The sequence below is a fragment of the Gymnogyps californianus genome, chromosome 7 (assembly GCF_018139145.2).
Source record: "Gymnogyps californianus isolate 813 chromosome 7, ASM1813914v2, whole genome shotgun sequence".
Lineage (NCBI taxonomy): Eukaryota > Metazoa > Chordata > Aves > Accipitriformes > Cathartidae > Gymnogyps > Gymnogyps californianus.
In genome coordinates, this window is record NC_059477.1 from 24779145 (window position 1) to 24806575 (window position 27431).

The 27431-nt window shown below is 35.0% G+C and overlaps 1 protein-coding gene across 1 annotated transcript in view; it reads left to right on the top strand.

Annotated features, from left to right (window-relative positions):
- The window catches only part of KCNH7 (potassium voltage-gated channel subfamily H member 7), a 242395-nt gene that overhangs the window by 132593 nt on the left and 82371 nt on the right, over positions 1–27431 (top strand). Inside the window, exon 3 of the mRNA XM_050899922.1 lies at positions 12067–12226. Coding sequence (XP_050755879.1) covers positions 12067–12226 — 160 coding nt within the window. The remainder of the gene's footprint in view (positions 1–12066; positions 12227–27431) is intronic.

The window sequence follows — 27431 nt, forward strand, 5'->3', positions numbered from 1 at the left end:
CACAAGTTTCATTATTTTGCTTAGAACTGATGTCAGGCTCACTGCCATACAGTCATTTCAACCACTATATCCCTTTTATGAATGATGTCACAACATTAGCTTTGTTCTGACCTTCTGGAACTTTGCCCAGCAAGATTTGTTAACCAGTTACATGAGAGTTGTGGACTGCTGAGTTGTAGACCTAGACCTTTGATTACAATTTTTCCAAGTTTGCTGATGTTTTGGATCTAGCAAAGACCACACTTCAGAAATATCTTGTAAAGGATCTGTCTGGTTGCTGCATAATTATCACATACTTATTAACAGTTTTACCACAACTATTATTATTGGGATTTTTATGGACTTTCACTATTATTGGAATTATTTTTTGCTTAATGTAGTTACATACCTACTTACTCTCCTTAGTCTTGCTCTGATGTTGTCATATTCCTTTATCAACTTTCTATATTTCATACCTCTCAGTTTCCACAGATGTGTATTTACTTTCTCCTTTCTCCATTCACTGTATGGCTGTTGATTCCTGTTTGTTACCTTTACTTTTGCATTCAATGCAGATGGACTTGCAGCTAAGATTTTCAGCATCTTTGAGTCATTACTCTTTTGTTATCTAACATTTTCATTAAGAATTCCAGTTTTTCATTCATATATTTATCTGATTTCTCCTCCCAATTATTTCCACTTACATTTTTCTCAACCATAGAAAATTACCCATTTAGAAGAATCACCATTTTACTGCTTGGGATTGTTCTTTGTTTGTCTACACTGATTGCAATCAGGTCATGAAAACCACCCCTAGGGCAGTCATGAACTTCTAGTCCAGTAAGTTATTCATATTTATCAATTCTAATGAGATCTTAAATTAAAAATACATCATGTTAGGCATGGAGACTTTGCATTAGAAAACTTTTTTTTCTTTTTACAAAAATGTAATATTTTACTAGTGTGCTTGACAAACCTCCAGTACATAGACATCCCACCACATTTCTTAATATGCATTCAAAATCCCATGATTTTGTGTTATCAAGAACTCCAGAATACCACATCTCTTTTAGCTACTTTGTTTGTCCTGGGAGGTTACATCCACTTGTTTTATGATCCCAGTAGCTTGACTACTCCCATCAGCTTTCAGGATTGGATTTCTCACTGATGAGGATATCCAGTTCATCGTCTTTTTTACCAAGACCTCATGACGGCTATTTCATACAACAAGAATCCCCATTTTGTGTCTGTCTGTTCTCTCCATTCAGATACATTTTGCTGGATTACAGTTAAGTGCTATAATGCATACACTATGACTTTACATCTGACGCTGTATTTGATGACTCAATTTTTTTTCTACAAGTTTGGGTTTTGTGTATTTCTAACTACTCATGATCAATTCTCCTATAAAGCATCAGGAAGGGTATGTTTCCATGAGTATGATTTTCCAAGGGTATGATTTCCATTAGAAAGGCATCTATATTTAGAAAATGGTACTCCTTCCCCTTGGCCAATGGAGCTGGATGCACATTGCACTTGTGAAAGTTTGCAGCAACGACAGCATTTCTCTTTTGCCTCAGGGGACCTGCTGTTGATCTGTTTTTCTATATCACCCTTCGTACTGTATGGCCATTTAATGCATTCTTCTTTTTGATATCTATTAAAAACTGTATCACAAAAAAAACTTAATCTCGCTGAAAGGGCACAGTGTAAGTGAGAACAGAATCTGGATCACTCTTTCACTTCGTAGGATATTCTGGACGAATACCTTGGACAAATGAAACAAATTATTGAAATGGAGTTCTGGCTTTTTTTTTTTTTTCCTTTTTTTCTTCCATTCTGCTTTGTAAGGTTATTCAATTAGTTCTTAAAATAGTTTATGTAGTTTAATTTGGGGAAATAAATGAGGTTACTTTCCCAAAAATGTCTTAATCTGCACTTTTTCTGCAAGATGGGCAATATTCAACAAACCTGAGATCCCTTTTCTCATGAATATAATAAGACATTTCTCAGTTGAATGCCCAGAGGTGCATAGCTTCTAATGAGGGTTTAGAAAAGAACAGCTAGGGGGAAAAAGAGAAAGAGAGAAAGAAAGAGAGAGGCAAAAAAATAAAGAAAAAAGGCATCTTCAATTTTAGCACATACAATTAAATACATGCTAACTCTTAGCCAACTAGCTAAAAAATAAGAACCTAGAACCATTACTTGTCAGCTAGCTGTTTTTTGTAAAGGTTTATGTTTAAGGTATATTTAACTTTAAAATCATCACATAATGTTTGTAAACTGACACTAAAGCTCTGTAGTTCTTCATTTTCCTGTTAAAAAAATGTGAGAGAAAATGTGTCCTAGCATTGTTGTTCACCTTGAGCTATACATCTGTTATTTGTTGAGTGCTACGCTTTAAATAAGCTTACTGAAAATGTGAATGAAAGAAGTTAAAGGATTTTCACAATGAAATCCAGTTGTGTTCAAAACTATTCTAATTACATGTAATTCCACTGAATTAATGTAATCCCTACTGCTGTGACCTTTCCTAATTAAAAATTGTCTGTCTTGACACAGACTGAAAAATGAATGAAAATAACTTAAAATGTAAATGCCTGTTGATACAACTGAAAACATAGTATAACAAACTCATTTTCATAGTGCTTCATTATTATTACTTGGGTTAAGTTATTACATTTTTTTCAGCCACCTCTTCAACTTCAGAAAAGAATCTGATATTTCATCACTGACCCTTCTCAAGTGGTACTGGCCTATGTCCAATGACATTGGACATTGGTAATTTTTTATTTTCTACTGTCACATATTGGGATGTTCCATGTTTTATGGCATTACATTTTATGGCATTACATTCTGGGTTCTCTTTTGTTAATAGACATAAAACTCTAGTCAAGTATATCCACAGTTTAGTACCTAACAAAAAGCTCTTATTTTAATACGTCCTCAGCTCAAGTGTATCAAGCAGCTGAGCAAACAATGGATTTTCTATTCACCATTAATCATGAAAATTAATTTTTTATACATTTTCAGTAAAATGAACATTTCAAAATATTAATTTTGTCTCACAGGAACATCATGTGCAATGTAGAAAAATACACTTTTCAATATTGTCCTTTAAAAATAATAAAGATTTCATTTTGAAAATGTCTGAGTGAAACATTTCAGTTTTTCTCTTTCTAAAATAGCACTGTTGCTTGCAGTGTTTCCCTGCAAAAAAGTTCAGTTATGAAATTCATCAAGTGTAGTATATCTTGCATTCACTACAACTGTATTACAAGCATCCAAAAAATCAAGCATTTATACTAAAAAAACAAGATGAAAACCATTGGGCTTGCCTCATTCACATAGTCTGTAACATCTATAACATAAAAGAATGAAAAATCCTCCTCAGTTATTCAACAGTCAACTTGCAAAGAGTTTACAGACTTAACAATTTTTTTTTTTTAAGACGTAGCCCTTTTTGTGGAATCTGCCCTGACCTTCCCAGTCTGACTACCTAACATCTGGTAATACACTGTGTGTGGTGCACTCAGAGGCTTTACATAGGTGCAAGGAACCAGGCACAAGATACTTAACTGCATATGCAGAGACAGAAGTATTAGCATTAACAAGTCAGAGACATTGCTTCTCAGAAGCAGCACTACTTGCTATATTGTTCTGGAAGAAAAAGACAACGTGTAATAGAGATTTTAGACTAAGTTTAGGGCCTAAATGATTCCAAGTAACACTCATGTTTGAGCACACCAGCTTTGCAAACTGCCAGTAATGAGAGCCCACCCAGAAAACAATTTCAGACCCAGCTTTCACCCCACTATGCATGTACCAGCCTGTATCTCTGAGAAAGATCAGTTTGACAGAGTGTTCAAGACTGACTGTAGGAACTGGGCCTCCTGACTTCAGTCTGTGCTCTAGAGAAACCCCCTCTGACAAAACTCAAATGTAGTTTCAAGGTGAACTGAGACAGAAAGAAAAAAGCTTATCTTGCAATTTCTGCACCAGCTGTGGTTTCCTAAAAATTATTCTATGTGCAGCCTGGAACCTAAATAAGTCTTTACCCTTCCATGTACAAACAGTTTTCAACATTTTTTACTCTGTGCTCTTTTCTTGGTCTCTACTTTATAGACATATAGCATGACTGTTTGTTTATTTTTCATTTCATTTTTCTTTCCTTGCCAAATATTTAATTGCTCTATATCTTCTGTACATGTTTATATATGCTTAAACAACAAAGCACTAGGAAACTGTCCTCCCATATAAAATGTGTTCAGCATTACAATTACTCACCATATCTCTAGTAGTGTAGGTGTGGATATTATAATTAGGAGGTTATAATTATGTCAACGCCATAGCATAAGAAACGCTAGAGCGAGCAGCTGAACAGTATTTATCTAGCTATTGAATTACATTACAAATGGGATTAAAGGGAGAGAAAATGAGATATTTATATAGGCCAGTCCAATAATGAACTTGTCCACAGCCTCCAGAGGGTAATTTTTTTCTTAGTTTGCTAGTATAAAAATTCTTCCCTCACCTCTAAACACTGTAAATTAATACCTTACAAAACCTACATCAGTCCTATAAATCAAATCTTAGTATCAGCAACCATTTCAGTGACAGAATGAATATGTATTTGATATGGAGGGTGGAGTGAAATGTCAAAGGGAACAGGTCCTGTTTAATCACTGTAAGCTCCCTATTAAATAACAGCTGAATATACTCTTCTTATCTCTACCCATCCCCCTTAAAAATAGCGATTCAATTGAAAAGGGATATAATACATTTCAACCTGCCATCTATTTTTAGTTGTTCTCTGCAATGAATCTTTTAAGAGAGACAGTCATACAGATACATCTGCAGCATGTTTAATGGGAAGCTTGTGAATTCCCCATTCTTGCCACACAAGGTAGCTCGTTTTCAGTCAGATGGAATTGGAAAATTGTGACATAAAGACACAGCTCAGAAGATACAGGCAAAAGACAAAGAGAATTGTACAACCCATTAACCAAAGTTCTGTGTGGAAATATACTAGACACATTTTCATATTGTGGGGCTGTTATCTACGAATTCAGTTGTGAAAATGGGATCAAGAGTTTCTTTGTGTTACCCTTAGTTTCTTCATTCATTTTTGATGCAGCTTTGGATAAAACACTTCCCTTTGTATGCCTCAGTTCTACCACCTTTAGAAGAAAGTAAAATAATACCTGTACACTTTGAAGGGCAGCAACAGGCAATGTTTGCAATGTGGCCTGGGATTCCTGGAATAGATGCTCTTTATGGCTACAATTATTATCATCTTTAGTCTTAGCATCAAGTTTCCTGCTATTCCTCATGTGTGCAGCTACACAACAAATGGGGGGCAGGGAGGAAAGGAACATCCAAGGATAATTCTTTCCTTTAGAGCTGAAGTTTTGACAAAATTTAAATACGGTCTTTACAGATCAGATGTCTCCAAAGATCTGAATAAATGACATCAAGTGCAAAGATGCAAAGAGCTGCAGGTAAAAACAGACAGAAATATTTGTCTGATATTTCTTTCATGAGATTGTTACTGAATTGAGCAAGTAGCTATGTGGTATCTGTCTCCAGTGATCTGATTCTACATCACTAAGAGATGGGCAATTTTCTCAGGGCAGATTCAGTCACTCTTCCACTCGTTTTTATTATATAAACAGGCAGACTAAGTTGTGAAAATCTGTTAGTAAATAGTTAGTTCTAATTGACACACAAATGGGCTTGCAAAGGCATTTGGAGCCCTTTAACATAACATCATGTGAAATTCTGCAGGATCTTCACATGACTATTTTCAACATAATACTACAGGAATAGAGTTCTTAGTATGATTTGAGAAAGAAAGCAAACCTTTCCAGTAAGTCCACTGAAAATAAGATTCCTTGTGACATGCTGCATTATTCCTGGCTTGTGCTTGAATAGAAACACAAAGGAATAGATTTTCAGCCCTTGATTGGTCATGGTGAGTCCCCATATCACAATACACATCATCCCTCAATATTTGACAAACTGGCTTTCGCTTGAATATTCAATACACATCCGCAGTGCAATTGTCCCTAAATGCCAACAAAAGCTCAACTAAGTACCCTGTTTGCTTAGAGTGGACCTCAAACAGGAGGTAAATAGGCTTCTGAATTTTAAGCATAAAAGAAAAGGACTTTCTTCAGTGGTAAGTCACAGAAATCACACAAGGCAGAGCAAATATTCACTGGGTACTGTTTTTCTTCCAATTTCCTTTTCTTTGTTTATAACTCTTCAAGGATAAAAGATGCTTTGCTTTACTGGTTTCATTAGTAAATTACAACCAGTCATTTTCAGGTGTCATTCTTCTGCACCATTCACAGCTTGATGAGAGCACTTCCTTGATAAAACAAGGTTTTAACCTGTTTGTTACCAGAATCTTGACAACATATAGAAAAAAGTTTGGGCTTGCTTCCACTTCTTTTTTTAAAGTTTGGCTGAAAGTAGATAAGGAACAACAGGGAATAAGGTTACAATTCCAGAAGATCACATGTGAAGCTGCTTCAAGTAAGGGTAATGTGCTTATCCTGAGGACATTTCAAGAATGCAAAAGTCTTATCAGCAGTGTGCAAGAGACAGCCTTATTTCACAAGATTTTGTATCCCCCTTCCCACCTTGCCTTCCGTCTAATTCATCTACCACACAGTCCCTGTGACCCTACCACACTGGTCCATATAAGAAGCATGTCTGTGTCCTTGATCTACCAGCATTTGGCAACAAAATAGACCATCAACAGCAGTCTGGGCCAGAGAATAAGACTTGAGTTATCAGCATTTTATATGCTCCTAAGGGGCTCGTTACTACTTGTATTTGCCATGCTGGGCATGGCGGACAAAACCCACAGCCTCAGCCTTCCTCAATGTCCACCCAAAGCAGGACAGTCTTTCCTTTCCCAAAACCAGAGTATACATTTCATTTCATTAAATTCCCTTTACTTTCTGCCTGGACAAGTATTGCCCTGGGCCTGAATAAATAGAGTAACGAACTTTCCGAGACCTGCCCCAGTTAAAGAAGTAGAGAGAGACGCTTCTTTTGTCCATTAAGGAGGAAGAGAATATTGGATTTGGGGAGTTAGGGAGTTAGTAGAAAGCCATGTCTTGGCTTCTCATTCCAAAGACGAAGACTCCATGAAGGATGGGCAAAGTCAAGAGAAGGTCTTCTGATCTTCCACATTAATTCTGCCTCAGATTATCTCTCTTTTCTTTCCCCAAAGAAGTTCTTATTAACATTGGGCAATCCCCATGAGCCATGCTATGATGAAAGGACAAATAAGGCTGTAAATATGAACACAAGATAACAAAATGTCATTGGATATGTTTTATTACGTGATGTTCTTTGTTCTTTGTATTTATGGAAGTCAAGTCTTTCTTAACAGAGGAATATTAAGTTTCTACTTAGTATAACAGTGATCAGACTCTAATAGTGTCAGAGTAACTAGTCAAAAATGAACCTATGAAAAAAATACACATACCACCTCATTACTAACAAAATGGGAACTATGCAGACTTGTCTGTGCTCGTTTCAGTAAAATGCTGATAGAATTAAGACTAAGCTTAGTACACAATTTAATATGAAATGTATTTAGTTGTATTTCTACTATAATTGATAGTTTAAGATTTTAAATTAAGATGTAAGGTATAAACTCTATGTTTGTAACTAATATGTTCTAAGTTTCTGCCTCAGAGAAGGCATTTTGAGCATTTATTTTGATGACAAAATGTGAATCATATCAGGGTAACTGAAGGGTAGTTATTTCCAAAATAAACGTGTTGATTATTTAATAGAAGTGCAAAGAATACCCAGCTTCCTTCTCTTGTCCCTATATTATCATAAAATTGTCATATTGCAGAAGTGTCTCATTCATATCTATCTTCAAACAGAGAACAGGACTGCCTAGCTCCAGAAACATGTACAGTATCTCTGCCTCTAATTTTTAACTATCTTTGGTCTTGTTCTAGTAGGCAAGCTGGTTTGGGCTTTTCCTTTGTTCTGTTTTGATTTATTCCTTCTCACCTTCAATTTTAAATGAGCAGAAGTGGGTATGGATTGTACAAATACCTACAGTGGACTACTAGTAGGTTGCAGCAGTAAAAAATTATCATCATCCTAGAAAACTCTTGTATGAGGTCAACCTGTCCAGAAATTTATATATGCACACAGAGGACATATACTCAACATCTTTCTTTCTATAGCCTTAGTCAGGTGTCCACAGCAGCTCTAGTAACAAAAAATATCTGAGAAGTCATAAATGCTTTGGCACAGGGAGCCAAGATTGGCTCCAAAATATGTTGGAACCAGTCTCAGCCCCAGTGAAGGCAGTCCTCAAATTTGTACTGAGGTGGGGGAGTCTGAATTTTTTAATGGTGAAATGCAGATAGCAACTGTCAGACTCATTTAGGGCAACAGGGCTGCAGAGCCTCCTGTAGAACCACGATGGATTTTCAAGGGTCCCTGTTGTGTGAAACGTGGGGCTTCTGCAGAATTAGGACAATTACCTAAATGCCACAGTGTCTCATTTTTTAGAGATCCTTTGAGCTTGGTATATGTAACGGCCTGTGAAAATTTTGTTCCCAGGAAGGCTGAATCAAAATAGTTGTTTGGGATGTGTCATTTTTCAAAGTTTGCTTGTCAGAGCTTTTCATATGAGGATGGAGGCTCTTGTAATTTGGAATGCCTTCACTGTTGTATTAATTGTATTGTCCTCTCCCAATTGCTGATAAACAGAGCTATTACAATTCAAATAAATTACTGTAGTTATATCTACAAGATGCAGCCTGATAAAAATCTGTCCTAAAATCTTCTATAGAAAATCACTGGAAAAGTAAATAGATTTTATGAACCAGATTAATTGGTTTGATGTGCCTGCTTTGTACTGCTCTCATGAAGCAAGTCAACTTTAAATGCTATGCAGCCAAATATTTAAATAGGCTTTGCTTCACCAGAATTGCTCAAATGGTGCAATATATCCTTATATAATCCTAATATATCCTAAATCTTTATTTCTTAAATATTTATTGTCACTTATGTATACATTTTGGCAGTTATTTCACACCAGCCTGCCGACTCTTGTGAAATCATACTGTTGAATACGTAGCTACAGAATCATACATCATATCCACACAGCATATAGGGGAGCAGAATCTTTTCTTCACATATGGATATTTTCCCACTAATTTAACTAGATGAAAGAGTGGACTTTAAAATGCCAGAGACAAAAGAAAAGAAGCCCTTATAACCATGGAATTCAAGCTGACAAGAAAACATCCAGCTTTACCTCTTTATCACCTCCAACAATGATAACAAGAGAGCACAACAGGTATATTTCATGATTACTCCTCAATAGTAATCTTTAGAAAATCTAGATATATTGCTGGATATCAAATCTATTAATTATAAAGGTATAATTTTCATAATTATTCTGATTATATCATCCACTTGCCCTGTGCCGTTAGATGAGAAATGCAAATTCCAGAAACTTCATTACAATTTTTATTGCTCATCAGAAGCATTTCTTACTCTCAAAATATTCAGTATAGAGACAAAACAGGGAAAACATGCTGAGTACAATGAAGAGCAGTGGAATGCCAGAGTGCAAATACTGAATAAGATTGTTTATAAACAAGCTACTTCTTAATATTTTTTTATTGCCATCAACTCCAACAACTCAAAGCTTACCTTTTGAATTTGCTAGTATTCTTTCTTTGTACCTAACTCTTATTTTTCAGTCACACTAGGGTCTTTCTTTTTATTTTGTATTTTGTATTTCCTTATTACCATTTCAATAGAGATAGATACTGATAAGTGTATAGCAGATAGCAGTTTCTGTACAAACACTAACAGTGACAGGCATTGTATTTTGGTTAAGCTGCGGAATTCCAATTCCAGTCATTTGCAGGAAGTAAATATTCTATGCCTCTTAAAAAGCCCAGGTGTCTCGGAAAAACTTCAGACTAATGAACTACACTGGACTTATTAGCCTGGTGGTGCAATTGGCCTTCAAAGGAACTATGCTGAATTATACCAGATATGAATCTTTCCCATTTTTTACTCCCAAAATATTTTTACATACAGCTTAAATTTTTAACCTTGTGCTCTTTTTGCCATGTTCTTAAGTTGTGGACTGTTAAACACCTTCTGCATGTCCTCAGAGATGCAAATCCCTAGCTCCAGTACAAATGAGGTTTGTAAATGCTTGAGGGCGGAATGTTCTACATAAACGGGAGATAGTGTCATTACTTAGCACTGTGGGAAGCATTTCAAAAGCTGAAACACCCTTGCCTTCAAAAGCAGGAAAGTTTTTAAAGAAGTCTCAGGCTCCTCATCATCCTTGTTTGCAAAAACTGATAAACATTTAATCCACTGGAGTTCAGTGTTCTTCAAAGACATGCACATCTCAGCCTAGCCCTACTTCCAGTCCTTTGTGTTAAAGGTGTCTGACTGGGGGATATCTGCTCAACCTATAAATCTGCATGTCAAAATATAGTCTATATCGTGAAATAGTATTTCCTTCCAAGTGAATCAATAAATAGCATTTTGACTGTTTAAACTCAATATGTATTTTCATTAGTTGGCTAAAAACACAAAGATTATTTCTAAATTCTCTTCAGACCCTCTGTTTAACCAGTCTATGTTGCAATGCCTGGCCTGCAGCACTTCTATTTTTAGCTCTAATGGAACAGTCTTAAATTGCTTATTTTCTGTTTACTAAAGTCATTGAGCTTGTAACCATGGCAACTGTGGCAAGTGCCACAGCTTAACTGTTTTATTAAATGGATTGAAGGTACAGCTGCAAAACTTGAAAGGCCAGCATGTCAATGTTATACATAGCTCAAACTGCCATATATACCACATTATAGCAAGTACTACATTAAATATGAGTAGCCAGAATCTGATGTTGGTTATAATGATATAAATCTTTACTATCTCTCTCCTCAATGAAAAAAAAAAAATAAAATAAATAAATAAAAATTCTTGTGTAACCTAGATCAGGATCTGTTTTTGTCAAATCACACAGCCTGTCAAGTTTCAGTGATTACTGCATTTGAATGCATAAATTGCAGATGATGTACATTAAACCAGTCCCTAGTTATCATGGAAAGTAGTGTTTGCATGAAGCTTTTAGCACATTATTGTATTGCTTACAGCAATCACATTATTTTTGGAACTGCTGTGTTCTATTAGCTTAATAGAAGGAATTAAATCAAAACTAATGACCTTGTCAAATGAAACTTCTTAAGAGTTATACTGGAAGAATTAACACAAAGAATTCTTTAAATCTGTAATTAGGCATTTGAACAAGAAAACCCCGAGTACCAGAGGTGTTGAGAAATTCCACCTTCTATTCATTTCAGTATAATGTGGGTATGCTCCATGTATATGAAAATTAGGATACTTTTAAATTCATACCTCAAATTGTATATAACAGTTAAGTCAAATACTTCTGAAGATTATTGAAAATTATTAGCACAGTTGAGAAGTTTTTTGTGATAGAATATAAAACTCCATAGGATCAGATAACAAATATCATTTTTAACACAAACCTAAACAACATTATACAGCCCCCAAAAGATTGAGAGCTAAAATAAGAATAGTGATATATTTACACCCATAAATATTTAATGCATGATTCATCCTGTTGTAATAGAACCAAAAGCTTGAAGAATGTTTGACATTTAGAAGAATAGGGTTCTGCTTTCTTCACTAGTGTTGTGGTTGGAACAGTGTTCGCATCGCTACTTTTGGTGCTAAATGTCTCCATATTGCAGGTCTGTCTATATACGTACTTCCAGTGAATAAAAGACAAAAAGTAAAATCGACATTTTAAAGGAGAGAACTTTTGGAAGAGGTAATAATCTAATAAATTATCAAAAGATGTATTTCTTTCTATGCAAATGTTCCTGTTTAAATTAAAGACTAGTGTGTTTCATGTTCAGTCATTAAATTCAAAGAAGTATTCTTCACTATCTGTTGGTGTATCTGAAATTACTGGAATGAAAAAATAATCAAGTTTCCTTTCATTTATGTATTTCTTTCTTTTTTTTTCTCCATCTGCAGGATCTACCTTCATTTGCAACACCCACATAATTCCAGTGAAAAATCAAGAGGGAGTAGCAATGATGTTTATTATTAACTTTGAGTATGTAACAGATGAAGAGAATGTGGCATCTCCCGAGAAGTGCAAGCCAATATTGCCATGCAAACTTGCAAATCGTAAGTTACTCATTGAAAGTTCTTTGCTTACCTCTACTCTTAGCTGCAACAGTAATTAACCTGGGCAATAATGATACCAAAGAAATGATGCAATCCCCATTGCCTGACTCATTTAAGATAGAATTCAAAACGATACAAAGTTAAATGTAGCAAACCTGTTATAAATTTGGCAAGATAATCTATCAGAACTTTGGTAGTACTAACAGCATGGATCTTGTGAGTACTGCTAGGAAATATAAATTCATTAAAAGCAAAACATTTCACAGAAGTGCTTTACCCTTGACAAAAATGGATTATGAACAGAAAACTGCAAAAAAAAATTATGATATAGCCCAAATATTTCATCTTAGCCTATTCAAAATTGAATACTTCTATTTTCCTTTCCAAATAAAAAATAGTTGGTGCAAGGTTTGATTAAGTTAGACTAGAAAATAAAAAACATGAAAAAAAAAAGTTAAAACATAATTAAACAGCCTGATTTTATCAAATTGAAGTATTCAGATTGGCTTGAAGGATGTGGGGGTTTTTGGATATACAGGAAATGTTTTTGTTTTCATTCCTGGAACATAAGTACTGTCAAAATCAGAAAACTCTACACAAAACAAAAGTCCACTTCTTATACAGCTAGACTGTGTAGTTTTCTGTCCCACTATCTGTAGAACGTGTGCTCTTTTGCTGACCTTCACTCTGTGCAGCAACAGCACATGATCCTTCTGCTTTGCATCTGCACTCACATAATCTGCTCTTACTACAAGATTTCCCAGAACACATGCCCATTTGTACAAGCTCTTAGTAAAGTACAGCATGCTCTAACAGTGAGCATTAACACTCTCCCCTGGCTGGCTCAGCAGCAGTTATAAAACACCTTTTCACAGCGTAATAATCTTTAATGTTAGTACGATAAAGGGACCTAGAACCTAAGTTTTCTGATTGTTAAATCAACACTTCAGCTTTCTCTAGACAGGAGACAAAGTCTGGTACGATCTTCACTGTGAGAAGCGAGGGGAGAACTTTCCCAATGAAAGCACTATGCACTATGGGAAGTGATGACATGCTGCATTATTTTTTCTGCTAGTTATGTTGAGAAGATTGTAAGGAGCAGGCCTGTAGCTGTGCATATAACAGCATTACCAGGTTCCTTCTGATGAAAGCAGTCTTTGCCATTCTTCATAATCTAGACTTTCTGCACTGTATCTTCTGGACAAAATGCATAGGATCTCACTCAAAGCTCTGTGACTATTGAAAAATAAATAAACAAGAAGTCCCCCCATAATATTGCCAAATCATTCACATTTTTTAAAGATTGAAATTTATTTCTATAACTAATTGGGATACTAAAAAATACTATTTTCATTAAGCATTGAAAAAGAGCTCTGACTGAATCACTCCAGGTAGGCCAAAGTCTTTCCACTTATGGCCACATAACCCTACAATGGCAGTAGATATAAGACTGTGGAAAGGAAAATTCCCATTACTGGAAACTAGCAGTCTGCAAATAATTATTGTTCACCAAATATCACATGTTTTTAGAAGAGCCTTTATAAATATTCTTTACAATACATATTTAAAATCTTGTGCTTTTATACTTCCTTTTCTTATTCAGTTTTGCAGGGTTTTTTTAAAATAACCAATACAGCAGTATTTTTCATTTGTCTTGAGATATCAACACTTTTCTTTTTCTAGTAGTGTTATGGTAAAAATCCCGTTAAGGGGTATCAGAAAAAATAATAAAATTGCATCAGAAAAAAAAATTATAAAAATTACATCAAGTAAACACCACTCATATTCTGTTTCTATTTCAGGATGCCATGATTTTGTGAATTTTGAACACTTTACTTCCTGGTTTAAAAAAAATAAAATTGTTCAGCTGGTCCATGTTTAATGTCATTTTATTGACAAAACAGAAGGTAAAATATCAATTGGGAGGAAAAAAAAAAAGAGCTTCACGTCCTGAAAAAGAGCTTTTTGTCCTGCTATCTGCGATACATCACTGTGCATTTTCAAGTGTTGTCACTGGCCGTATTTTAAAGTGAAAAGCTGTTAAAGAGGACATCCACAAAAAAAGCACTTAGTCAAAACATCCTTCTCTTGTTTTACAGTATTTATGCCTGACATTCACAGGGGATTTCCTTGCTGAGAGTTCTTGAAAAAATGAACAGGTGGGGCTCCAAGCCCAGTACGTAATAGAGAAAGGTCAAGGTGCAAAAGGAGGCAAAGAAAGGTGACTTGAATCATTTTTCTGCTAGTGGGTACAGCCAGATGCCAGAAACTGGCAGAAACTAGAGCAGGCACATGGCTGCTCTTACTCCTACCTAGTTGCTTGTGGTTTCAGAGCAGACTGTTATGTGGGCAGGATGGGAAGAATGGTGATACAAAATATGCTACGTAGCCAAAAATTCCTCTTGGCAGAGAGAATTCTCAAGAAAGAGGCCAACCTGTGCAAAACATCCAGAAATAACTGCAAGATACTGTGTACAGTCCAGTGATGGATTTGAATTGAAACAAACAAACAAAAGCTTTGAAATTTAGGAAAGGCAGAAACCAATAAGCAACAAAAGAAGTCACAAAAAAGGTGGATTGTTTACCCCTAAAAAAATCTTTTTAAAGTCATGTTCCCACCATAAGAAAGGCAAACAGCAGATTCTGTAGGAGGAAGTTAGTTTTTCATCATCTTACTCTATTTAGAACATACATCAACAGGTAAAGCAGGTGACCTGTTTTCATTGGATCACACACAAAATGGACAGACAGTAATGGGTACGGGTTCAGGAAAAAAAAAAAAAAGCAAAGAAACAAAATCCCTTCAAATCCAGTAACCAATTTAGAGAATAAAAATAGAGAGGGAACCAGCCATATAACAAGTGCAATACATCTCTGACAAACAACTGCTAATGACAAAAGACAAAAGATTTCAGATTGTGTTAACATCTACTACCCAGAAGTACACAGATCATGAGAGATTTTCCAGAGCTGCTTAGATTGAGTTTTCTCATATTAGAATGTCTTTTCAACGTGAGAGCAAATAAAAATGACTGAGTCAGGTTGCAGGAGAGAAGAACTAAATGTGAATAGGAAACAAAAAGATTACAGTTGTTTTCCTGACCTTAGAAAATAAGATAACTCTTCCATACTATCATTCTTCCTCTAATTGATTTATTAAGAGTTGACATCAAATTTATCAAGTGTAACTTTGAAAAACCTTTCCCTTTTCTAAAAGCATCTATCCTGCTAGCTGCAGCCAACAGTTTTGAACAAGACCGCTTACCACAGTGCTCCTCATGACTGAAATCTAACAATGTAAGAAAAAAGTATTTCATGCCGTACACACAGTGCATTCTATTTTCAAAGGCTCTAACAGAAAAGAGGGATTTCAATCTGTTAAAGGGCTGAGGGCCCTCTGAACATATTAAAGACCTATGGAAGGCAACTGACATTTGCTATGTTGAGCTCAGAGACTACATTTAGTTCTGGATAGGCAGAAAATTAAAAATTTACCAGCTGAATACTGACAGATATTTTAAACTGCATTTGTAAGCTCTTTGGGACAGGGATCCTGTCTTTTGTTATGTGCCATTATGATGGCTAACACAGCTAGGTTCTGATTCAGCATTTGGCTTGGCAGATTATGATAATAATAGATTATTAAAAAAAAAATCCAGTATGTTGCCAGGAGTTTGATGACCACATTTGAGTATAAATAGAATTCTTTCTAGTCTGGTGCTCAAGAGCTCCTATCTCATATGCAGCAAAAAGCTGAATAGGCAGTAATGTGAAAAGCGAAGATACTGGCTTCACAATAGCAGTGTAAAAATCCTTTCAGCTGATCTTTTTGTTCCCTTTATTCTTCCTTGCAAGAATTTATCATCAGTTCTCTATGGCAGTCTGACCAGTATTTGTATAATCAAATAGCTAAATTTTGGAAAATCCTAGCATGCACCAGATCTGTAAAGATCTACTAAATCACAGCCAGCTGATTTTTCACTCTTTTCTGTTTCATTGCTTTTGTGTTTTGCCACAATTCTATTTTTCAGTATGCGCCATTTCACTAGTAAAACAAAGGAAGTCTTTGTTCATATATTCCCAAAAAGGAAAGCCTTTTTGGGAAAAAAAAATCCCAAAACATTTTTCATATCTTTTTGTTGAAAATTCCAACCAAATTTATTTAATGCTATATCTGTCCCATCTTTATATTCAGAGGTCAGGAAATTTCTTCTGTAAGCACTTATTCCATGACTGGGTAACACCCTCTTCTTCGGTGAGGATATATTTGTACAATGTGCAGTTAAAGTGAGACTTACAGAAACTGATTTCTGCTATAGCTGTCCATTCATCATCCAATCACTCTTTCTAAATTTTGTCTCATTTTCAGATATGAGAATTCTATTCATTCTTACCTCAAGGCTTTTCTAATAAGTTTGTTTGCTTTTTGCATTGCCTTTTCTTAGATCATGTAAATGTTTTATAATTCCAGAAATTAATTTCTATACCCAAAGATAAAAACACTTAATAACTTTACCCCACCTCACTTTATCTGTGAAATGCTTGAAGACATAAATACCTGCTTTTTAAGTGAAAGGATATTTGTTTAGCATGTTAAAGTGTTAAGTTCTAAAGTTTTGAGCTACATAAGCCCTAAAAATGGATATACTCATACTATAACAGTTCTTATGGACTGTTCTCTGTCACATCTGATAAGACACTACCATTTGCTTGATTGTCACTACGATGATAAAAAATTATTCCCAAAAGTGTTGTTCATAAGTTTTCATTAATCTAATCATTTGCCAAAGTTGTATAAAATTTTCAACTCCAACTGAAATAATGCATAAATAATGGTATTTAGCAAGATGCTTTTAGAAAAAGAGAACTCCCTCCTGTTAGATTCACTGGAAAAGAAAAAAAAAAGAGCTTTCTATAGATTTTCGACAATGAACTAAATTAAGAAGAGATGTGATTTTATACCAGTTTAGCAAAAAAACTCTGTGAACGCTACTAAATTATCATTTAAATTTGTCTACTAGTAACAGTTGTTAACCAAAATGAGATAAGAATTCCTGTACAGTGTGTTGTACAGACTTCATTAAACTCTTTATTATAAAGTGTTAAGCTACTATAACTTCTGTATATAAATACGGCTTTTAAATCATCTGTTGAGGAAAGGGAACTTCAGTGTCCAATTCTATTCCCAAACCTGTCAAATGTTCCAATCTGGCATGTTCATCCACTCCACCAATTTAATGAGGAATTTTTACAGAAATTTACGGAACTAGTGGAATAAATTATTATTTGCTCCTGGCACCTGATTCTGTTCTTCAAAGCTGTCAAATACTTTGCGTCTGTAAAGCTAATAACTGCAAAATATCAAAATCAATCATGACACAGATTGAACACAGAGAAAATTAACAGCCATTTCACACTGACAGAAAGTCATAGATTTGAGGATACTGACTTCAATATGAAGAATGTAGCTATAATTTTTCTACTTAAAGTAGACCATTTGTGGGATTGTAATGTACACACATGCACAAGATGAGAAAAACCTCTCAGAACTTTAATTCTGAGTTGTCTTCATTTTCTGCCCCACCTAGAGCATGCTGCCTTTTTACTGACCTATAAGTGCTTTTTCTAACATTTACTCCAGTCCTGTCTAAAGCAAAACTCCTATTAATATGTAGGCTAAAATAGCTAAAGTCAGATGAGGTAACTGTATCACAAGTTTTATTCATTTAACTTCAAAACATTTTGACTAGCTAAAAGTACTAACCTATAAGCTAATACTGGTTCCCAAACACAGTGTTCATTACCTCATGGGAAAAAGCCCAGAAAGTTATTTGATTAAGCATACAATTGCATTCTGCCGAAGAGAGATATTTGAGGATTGTCTTATCATTTTATCACTTCAAAATCTATAAGCTTATTAAGGACACCCTGGAATAATTTCTTGGGTTTCTTCCTCTAAAGGAAATGAGAGGATCTGTTATATATCCAATGAATGCATACTTTTTGGATAAGGTTCAAACAAAATGAACAGGCTAATAATATTCTTAAAACAGCTGAAACCATAATCAGAACACCTTTCAAGCAAGGAGATTCTTCAAGGTGCTTACACTTCACCAAGTTTGCCTCTATCCTGTTTCTAGCAATGGAGTTACATCTCAGGAGTAGAGATCACTGCATCCACTGAAGTTACAAATAAAACAAGCACCACTGAAATTCAAATCAGGTCTTTCCTTTAAGTCAAAGAGTTAACTCAAAAAATGGTATTTGTTTTCCTCTGTGCAGAGCACTTTGCTATATAAGTAAGCATAGCAGTTTAGTGAGAGGCAAGCATATATTTTTTTCTAAATATATCTGGACAACAACATTGTCATGAAATATTGTATACTGTTTGATGCATACAAGTTTGCCACATAGAACATGGCACGTATAAGCAATAGTAACCCCCTGACTTTGCCCAAAAAGTAATGAGAAATTTGTACAGAGTCTTATTTTTAGCCGCACCACTGGGAGCAAATTCATCATAAGTGAGGGCTAGTCAAGAAAAATTGTGTCCAGGAGGACAAAGGTTTCTATGTAGCCAACCAGCTGCATAGTTCTGACAACCCCAGTGTCAATATGTGTATTTGTCTCCAAGGTAAATTACAGTGAATGTTAGGTAAACTGAGACAGTGTTGAACTCTTAGCAAAGGAATATAGCCAAACAGCAATCACCAGTAAAAGACAGAAGAACCTCTGGTACTTTCACCTTCAGTGCTCTACAAATACCTAACTGCCTAATTAACAGAACCGCCATTAAGATAAATAAATTCTATTAGTTTTCTTTTACAGACAGAGAAATACAAGTGGGGTGGCTGTATTTCTATTTCCTCATGACGGTTACTGTTGGGGCTCTGATTAGAAAGGAAGCCTCCCTGGATTCTAGCCACTGTAATTAGCTGTTTGCATTACAGCCTCTCCCAGCTAGGATCACAGAGTTATTGTGCTATATCTTGTACAAATATTCAATAAAAAAAAGGCAATCTCTGCTTAAAGAGATTACAAACCAAAAAGAGGGAATGACACAGCTTTTGGTAGCTTTCAGTGTAGGTGACTTGTGCATACTGGACAGGAAAAGGCACACAAGCTGACAATACTCTGGCTATGCAGAGACCCTGCAAATTTTCCTTTTGCTATTTAAATAAATGCACAGTAAGTATGAGAAGTGAGTATGAAAAGGATTCTTGGATTGAACAAGATCCAGGAGGTTTCTTCCAGTCCTATATTTTTATCCATTTTTAACAGGTCTCCTATTTGTTCTTTTCAGGACATTTAAAACAGGTGGGTTCTGTGACGTAACTTGAAGTCTAGGATAATGATTTTGCAAAGTCATCCCACATCATTATAATACATACCCTCAGGAAAGTATAAAGGCAGTGAGTTTTGCATCATTCTCTGATGGAAGAGAGACAAATATGTCTTTATTATTCATAATAAGAACTAGCACAGAGAACCTAACACATCCGTGCACTTGTTAAATTTGAGAGTTTAACCTTGAAGAGGGATAAATCAAAACTATCAGGGTATCTCAAGCTTAGACGAAGAGGACTCTACTAGATAGCAGAAAAAAATATTTAAATGGCTTTGAGAAGCTTTCAGATGGACACTGGTCATAAGGAATAGGTTTTGTTATTTATATTATTCAACATGGAGTAGACATTATTTGAAGGTAAGCAAACAAAATAGATCTATAGATAAAAATAAGGGAATTTACCATCACTGTGTCTTATTTCTAGGGATAGAATCCTATTATTATTACTTGACTATATTAAGGAGCATAGCACCCAGGCAAATTGGGCATTTCAAAGAATGCCTGAAAGCAATTGGAAAAAACACATAGTTTGAGGAGTCCTTCCCATGAAGACATGAAATAAGTGAGCCCTATCAGGAATATGAAACTTCTCTAAGGTCATGCTCTGAAAAAGTGTCAGTGAATAAAGCCTATTCTTCCTAAGGAGATTATTAATTCTTCCACTTTTCAATAAGTTTCTTCCAAACAAAATTGGCATTTCCTAGCAAAGGAATGATCACTAAGAAATTAGAAGAGGTTCCATTTCATAAGAAATAGCACGTTAGTCTGGATACATCTACTTCAGTTTTCTGTCTGAAACATTAGCCAACTTTAAAACTTGGTAACTGGAAACATATATTGATCTATGTGACAAACTTAGTAATTATCTAAGTACTTCTTAATGGAATAGTTCTTAAATTTTCCGAATAAAAAGGCAATGTACTTTTAGAACAATTCTTCTGCAGATTACGTATATTATATATGAATTCAAGCGACCTGAATTTGCTTCTAAAACGTGTGGAAATTTGATATTCTACCTTCTTTTCTTAATAGTCTGTTTATTTTTTAAATCTGTTTCTTTTTAAGCTAAAGCTTTTTGTAAATCTAGTTTAATTGTATTTCAGATGGTAACAAGCTTTCAAGTGGCTCTTCTTCAGGTAAATCTATCTTTAAAATTCTATCTGCTAAAGTTCTTTTATTGCTTTTTTCTGGTTCTGTTATTTCAAGATCTCATTACATTTTATATAATTCTAGAAGAGTGCAAGTCAAAATATGGCTCTTGCTCCCACTCTCTGAATACTTATTTCTGCAAAACTATAGATATAACAGCTAAACTATTAAATTTAGTATAATTATATGACATATAAAATCCAAATGTAGTGATACTTTTCAGCTTATTATCACTGAAAGTTCTTGTATGCAGAGCATAAAAAAATTTCAATCAATATATGAGACAAAACACACTGCAGAATTTGGTAGTGGCATATAAATTCAGAGTTAAAACATAAAGAGAACTTCTTCAGGCTTCCTGTCTCAGACAAAAGCAATAATTTTTATTCCATGAAGTCTGGCAACCAAGGTGATGAAGGGTTGAGAATTTCTTGAGAACTTGATTTAATAGATAGAATGAATTCTTTTTTCCACCTACCAAAAACCCCACCATATTCTCAGCAAGACAGCAAAATATTGTGCTAGTTGACAAATTCTTTGCACATATTTGTTGTGATGCTTGCTATTTTATTTCATTGCAGTTATTGTTTTTTTTCTTCTTTTCCACTTTTAATTATGTTTAAGAAATAGAAATACAAGAAGTAAAATCTCTTTCTGAGAGGACCAAAAATTCTTTTTTCTTATATTTTTTTTCACAAAAACACTGTAACTCCTATAATCATAATATAATGAGTAAGATCTAATAAAATGACATCTCTATCAACAAATGGGAAGAAAACCAGACAGGTAAATGTACGGGTTCATATTAACATCCAAGGATATAACTATTCTGTCTTTTGAGGGAGACCCTGAGAACATTGTTCAGACTAAATTCACTGGTCAACCACACACAGCATAGCCCTACATGTAGCCAGAGACTTCATTCCCTTCATGTTTTGACAGGCTACCTCAGAGGCCTATGTGTAGACAGGAGGATTTGGAACCATATTATTCTCTTAGCCATTCTCAATAGTACCTTTTAGGAGAAGTAGAGCCTGAAGACAAAAATGTGCCATCACCAGCACAGAGATAAAACAACTTTCTCACTTACAAGGGAACATAAAGAAGATTGCTGTTACTAATACTGATAGAACTCAAGTGCAACCGTAAATTTTAGAGAAAACTAAAAGAAGAACTGAAGTGCCAAAATTAAAGTAGACCATACCAGAGGATAAAAAAATGTGTGTATGCAGTATCTGAGAATTATAAATTTAAGCTTCTAAAGTTAATAATTAGATATGCCTTCCTTTTCCTGCCTGAAAAGAAATTAAGATTATTTAATGAGCAGAGCAAGAAAACAATCCACTTACATAAGCTTCCTTACATTTGGGGGAAAAGAACTGAAAAAAAACCACAATTGGCTCTTGCTGTAATTCTCTGTTCTAAGGCCTGCTGAGCCCAGACCAAAAATAAGGCAGCATCACATGCCTCAGTGTTTGCATAGAGTACATTCAAGTATTTGCTGCTATTTTAGACTGTCAATGTTTAGGGATTCCATTTCTCAAAAGCAATTGTTTCCTTCAGTCTGTTGCATGAGTTGTTAGATGGTATTTCCAAGCCTTTGAGCAGCAGTTCAATGATTGCCTGTAAATCCTGAAAATTCCTTGACAGTAGGCATTCAATTATCAGAAAATCTTTCAGCAAAGAGCTGACTTGTGCTCCTTTTGTGAAAGTAATTTTGCTCATTGTTTGGGGAACTTTCAGAACAAGAGTATTGTTGAATTAACCCATGCTCTGGAGGATAGTCTGTCATAATCGACCTACCTTACCTGCCCTTGTCAAGGAAATCTCTCTGTTTAGAATGGATTGATCTTGGTGGATATGTATGTTGTATTCTTTAATCTTATATACTGAAAAAGTAACATATGTTTCATATTATAGCTGGACCAGTCATCCACTATGATAAAACTATCCAAGACTCTACCACAGTTAACAGGTTGTACTGGAACATGGGCAGCTCAGAGTTTGGTTTAGCTCTCAGCCTAGGACAGGTGGTACGTCATACCAGGAAATGGTTCTGACAGTTTCTACACCTCACTTCTAATTTATCTTGTGCAAACTTTTTGTGCATTTGAGCTCCTTTGATTTGATTTTGGAAAGTCTAAATCTAGAGAAGGTTGAGAGTCTAATAGACTAAATCTAGCTCCCAGCTACGGAGCGTGAGACCAACTACCAATTCTTTTCCCTTTAGTTGACTTATCTGAAAGCAGCTTCAGATACTGGTTTCTGGATAACTATTTCTCTGCATCAGCATGAAAGTAACAATGCTACCAGAGATGCTACAAAAACCGGCTGAGCAATTCTTTGAAGAGCCATCATGACCTCCCAGCTTCTATCTCTTAAGGCTACCCTTCTGCAGTGCTCAGGATAGGAAACCAGGAATCCCATGTGCATTGACATGGGCTAAACAGACTTTGGTATAGCACATTGCATCTACCAGTAATCCTAAAACAACTGAAGAAATTGTAGTGAAAGCAAAGCTCTCTCAGCTGTAGGCGTTTCTCTGACTTTGCCACTGTGTTTAGTATGCAAGTATACATTTTCATCACTAGAAGTGTGAGGAGCACCTTCACTGTAGCAAGGCAATACTCAGGCCAAATATCGTTTCCCTTCCTTGTTACAGAATGCTTGCACAGAACAGATAAGGGAATTACTTGCCACGCAAGTGTATTGGATTACTAAAGAAATCCTTATTCAGATATGTTTTTGCTGGAATACCCCATTTTCAAAATGAAATTTGTATTGATGGGGCAGGAAATTTGCAACCATGATCGTAACTGTTAATAAGGTCTTTTGGGAACAAATTTTCATTCTTCTTTTTTTTTTCCCCCTGCTACAAAATTCTATATGATGGTATTTAGTGTTTAAGAATTGCAATTTTCCATTAACATTAACATTTTACATTTCAATGCTTATGAAAAAGCAAGGCTATTAATTTTTCTTATCAAGGTAGGTTTTTTTCTTACACTTTTTTCACAAAACTATTAACCAAAACATTTTATTTCCATGAATACTAAATATCTTCTCCTTTGATCTCCCAAAACATGAGACAGAATTAAAAAAGGCTTTCAGAAGGCAAGGAAAGTCGATTTGAATTTGGGACTTTGGAGATAACTATATCTGCGAACACTTTAGAAGTGTCTTTTCTTATCTGCAGTATATTTTTGGACTGAGTTCTACTATTTAGAAACTCTAAGGGTTAGCTGAGATGGCACAGAGAATAAATGCAACCAACAGGTTAACTCATTTGCAAATTACTTATTCAGTGAAGCAAGGTTTGAAAAGAGGAGGTGGAATGTAAGCCTGGAATTGTGACTCAGACTCAAATGCTTTCCTCAATTGCTCCTAGCAGGCCACAATTATAGAAATCTTTGACTCAGCATTAAGAAGAACTTGGCAATCGAGTCTTCAACGTCAATAAAACATAAGGATTTTAATGTAACCTTATCTGTATATTTATAGTAAATAGCTAGTTGCATCTCAAAAACATTTTAGTATTGTAAGCCAAGATAAATCTGCTCTGACATCACATCTACACAAAGCAGGGGTTGTCCACTTTCAAACAAAAGATTTTAGCCCATAAACAGTATGCCAGCAAAGCTTCTGCTGACCCTTCTAGGACAGCAGGCCTGGGGCCATGAATTTTGCTTCATGACAAATTGTATTATTACTGAGCTGAGCAAGGAAGTGTAATGTAAACTAGACAAATTCTGAATGGGCCTCCTGATAGCTTTAGCTGCAGTACTGCAGGAGAGAGCTGAATGTCCAACATATCATATAGTTCATTATCTATACACTGAAGAAGAATAACACTACTCCTCCTCTAAAGAATATTCAAATTAAAAAGCAGGAAATAGGGATTTTAACTTTGAGACCATTTATTACAGTTTATAGAAGAATAGCAAAAAGCTACTCATTTAAGTTTTCTATTTCATGCCCAAGAGTCCTAGCAAGAAGCAAAATTCTCACTGAGCATTCTTTCCAGCTGAACTGCAGTTAGACAGCTAAATCAGTAATGCAGTATAACATGGTCATATTAACTTGGTGAGGCAGAAAAGACCATCTGCACCACCATGAATATGACTAAAACAGAGTGCCAGCAAAAAGCCTTTAACAGTGTCTAATGCCAGAAAACCTTATGAATGGTATTTTTAAGAAGTTCAATGTAATTGATGAAAAAAGAATTATAGTATTTGTTTCACTTTTGATGCAATAAGCTTTCAAAATTGATTTATAAACTGCTTTACAACTCAATTCTACGTGCATTTAAAAAAAATAAAATAATTTTTAATGTACTTCACTAATTTCAACTGTAAGCAATTTGTTCAAGTATACTTAGTAAGTTAGAGGAAATATGCATGTTACCAAGGTGCACTCTGCTGAATATCACTGTGTAGATTGAAAATTGGCATCTCTAGCTGCTGTTTAAAACATGCATGACTCTGGTTTTATGTAATAGAGATTTCTGTCTACTGTACTGTTGTGTGCATATATGCATTAGAGTAACAGATTCAATGCTAAATATTTGGAATTCAACAAGCTTTTTCAGAAATTTTCAAGGAAAAAAAAGAAGATTGTTACATGGATTTATATTTTAAACTAGGGAAAAAAGGGTGGAAATAAATGGCCAGATTTCTAAATACTGAGATGTTATCAGTAGAGTCTCACAGGTTCTTTATTATTTAATACATTTTCAATTACTTGGATAAAAAAGGTGCAAACAGTGAGGTGAGAATGTTTGCAGATGTCACAAAACTATTCAGAATATGATATGAGATTTACAGACATATCCTATGATACTGAGTGGCCAAGTGATAAAACAGCAAACGAAATTTTTTACAAACGTAATAGTAGAGACTAAATTATCTGTTATCAATCAAGAAAGAAATCTCTCAGCTGTTGTGAAAATATCTTAAATTAGCACAGGCTAGGAAGATAACTCAAAAAGGCAATCAAATATTAGGAATTATACAGAAAGGAACTAAGATCAAAACAAAAAGCTGTTATGTCACTGCATTGATCCCTGAGTCTGGGAGTAGCTCAGGCCACTGTCAAAAATTATTACATTAGAAATGAAAAGGAACTGAGAAGAGTGAGAAGGATGATCAGAGGTATACAATACAGTTGTTACACTAGCATTCTTCAGCTTGGAAAAGAGGTATACAAAGAGGAATGCAACAGATGTATGAAAAGCTATAAACATTATTGAGACTACAAAAAGGGAGCAACTATTAGCTATTTTTCATATCATAAGAACTAGCACCCTCCCCAAGGCAACAAGTTTACAGCAAGCAAGGGGAAGTACTTTTTCACAAAGGTATGCTAAAATTATGGAACTGTTTCCTATAGGATGTTTTGCAGATCAAAGTACAACTGTGTTTCAAAAGCACTGAGACAAATTCATGGAAGAAAGCTACACCAAACATTCAGTTTGTGGTTTGAACACAATCTCTGGCTCAGAAAGTTTCTGAACTGCAGACAGCCAGAAGTAAAGTAAATTTACTGGGAGAAATAACAGAATGTAGTGGTTCTTAAACTCCTTCTCCATGTATCCACTACTGAAAAATATCAGAGGTCCAACAGTGTGCTAGATGGACCTGTGGTATCATCTAGTATAGCAACTTTAGCTCTTACACAGGTTTTCCTGTACGAAGAGCAGGGCACTCTCACTTCCATTCATTTAGAATTCAAAATAAATTCAATACGAAATATATAGGACATTCATTTTAAAACATTAAATGATTAAGCTGTGCCATCAATTGCTCTACACTTACTGTTGGGCATAGGCATCAATGAAAGACTATTTCAAAATATTTCAGTATGGGATGATAAATTTCAGTGCTAAATATTAATGAACATTAGCTAGCTACAAACGCTGGCGATTAAAACTGACTGAAAAAAAAGAAATCTTATCCCAAACAGAATTTCTTATCCCAGTAGGAGGGAATAACAAGACATTTTGAGATGTCCTCTGAGAAATCATTTCGCTATTGATTCACTGTGGAAAACATTCATGTATCAAACAGATGAGTGACAAGAAGCTATTAGATAAGTCAGACCGTTGATAAAATGACATCTGATCATTCCAATCATTTCAATTATATCAATTATTTTATTTTGTTAATTTTTTTTAGCATTTCTTTTCCTAAACTGTTTAGTATGTTTTCTGTACATCAGAAGTCCCTGTGCCTCCAGCTGTGAGTTGTATTACACAATACCTTAAAATATTTGCTGTCTAGGTTTGGTTTTTTTAGAGAGGCGGTCTGTAGATTTTACAGTTCTTCCTCTATGTTTTCTTTATTTGCACCATATTTTACACTTCCTCTCAGCTACTGATATTTCTTACCATTACACAAAGGTGTTAATTTTTCCACACACTCAGAATAGCCTACCCTGCCATTCAATATACCAAGCCCAACTAAGCCCACACCCATGCAAATGTAGAAAAGATAATTGCATTGTATAGGTGCAACGGAGGCTTGACAGCTGTGTCGCTGTTTTTTCTTCCTGCATGTTCCTTTACTTTTCATTTTAAACTCATTCAAAATAAGTTCTTCATTTAACTGTGAAATGTAAGCATTGGAAAGGATAGTGGCAAAACTGATACACAACTTATTTTTCTTTCCTGAAGGATTAGCACTGGTATTTTCCTGCTTAATTTGTAGCCAATAAA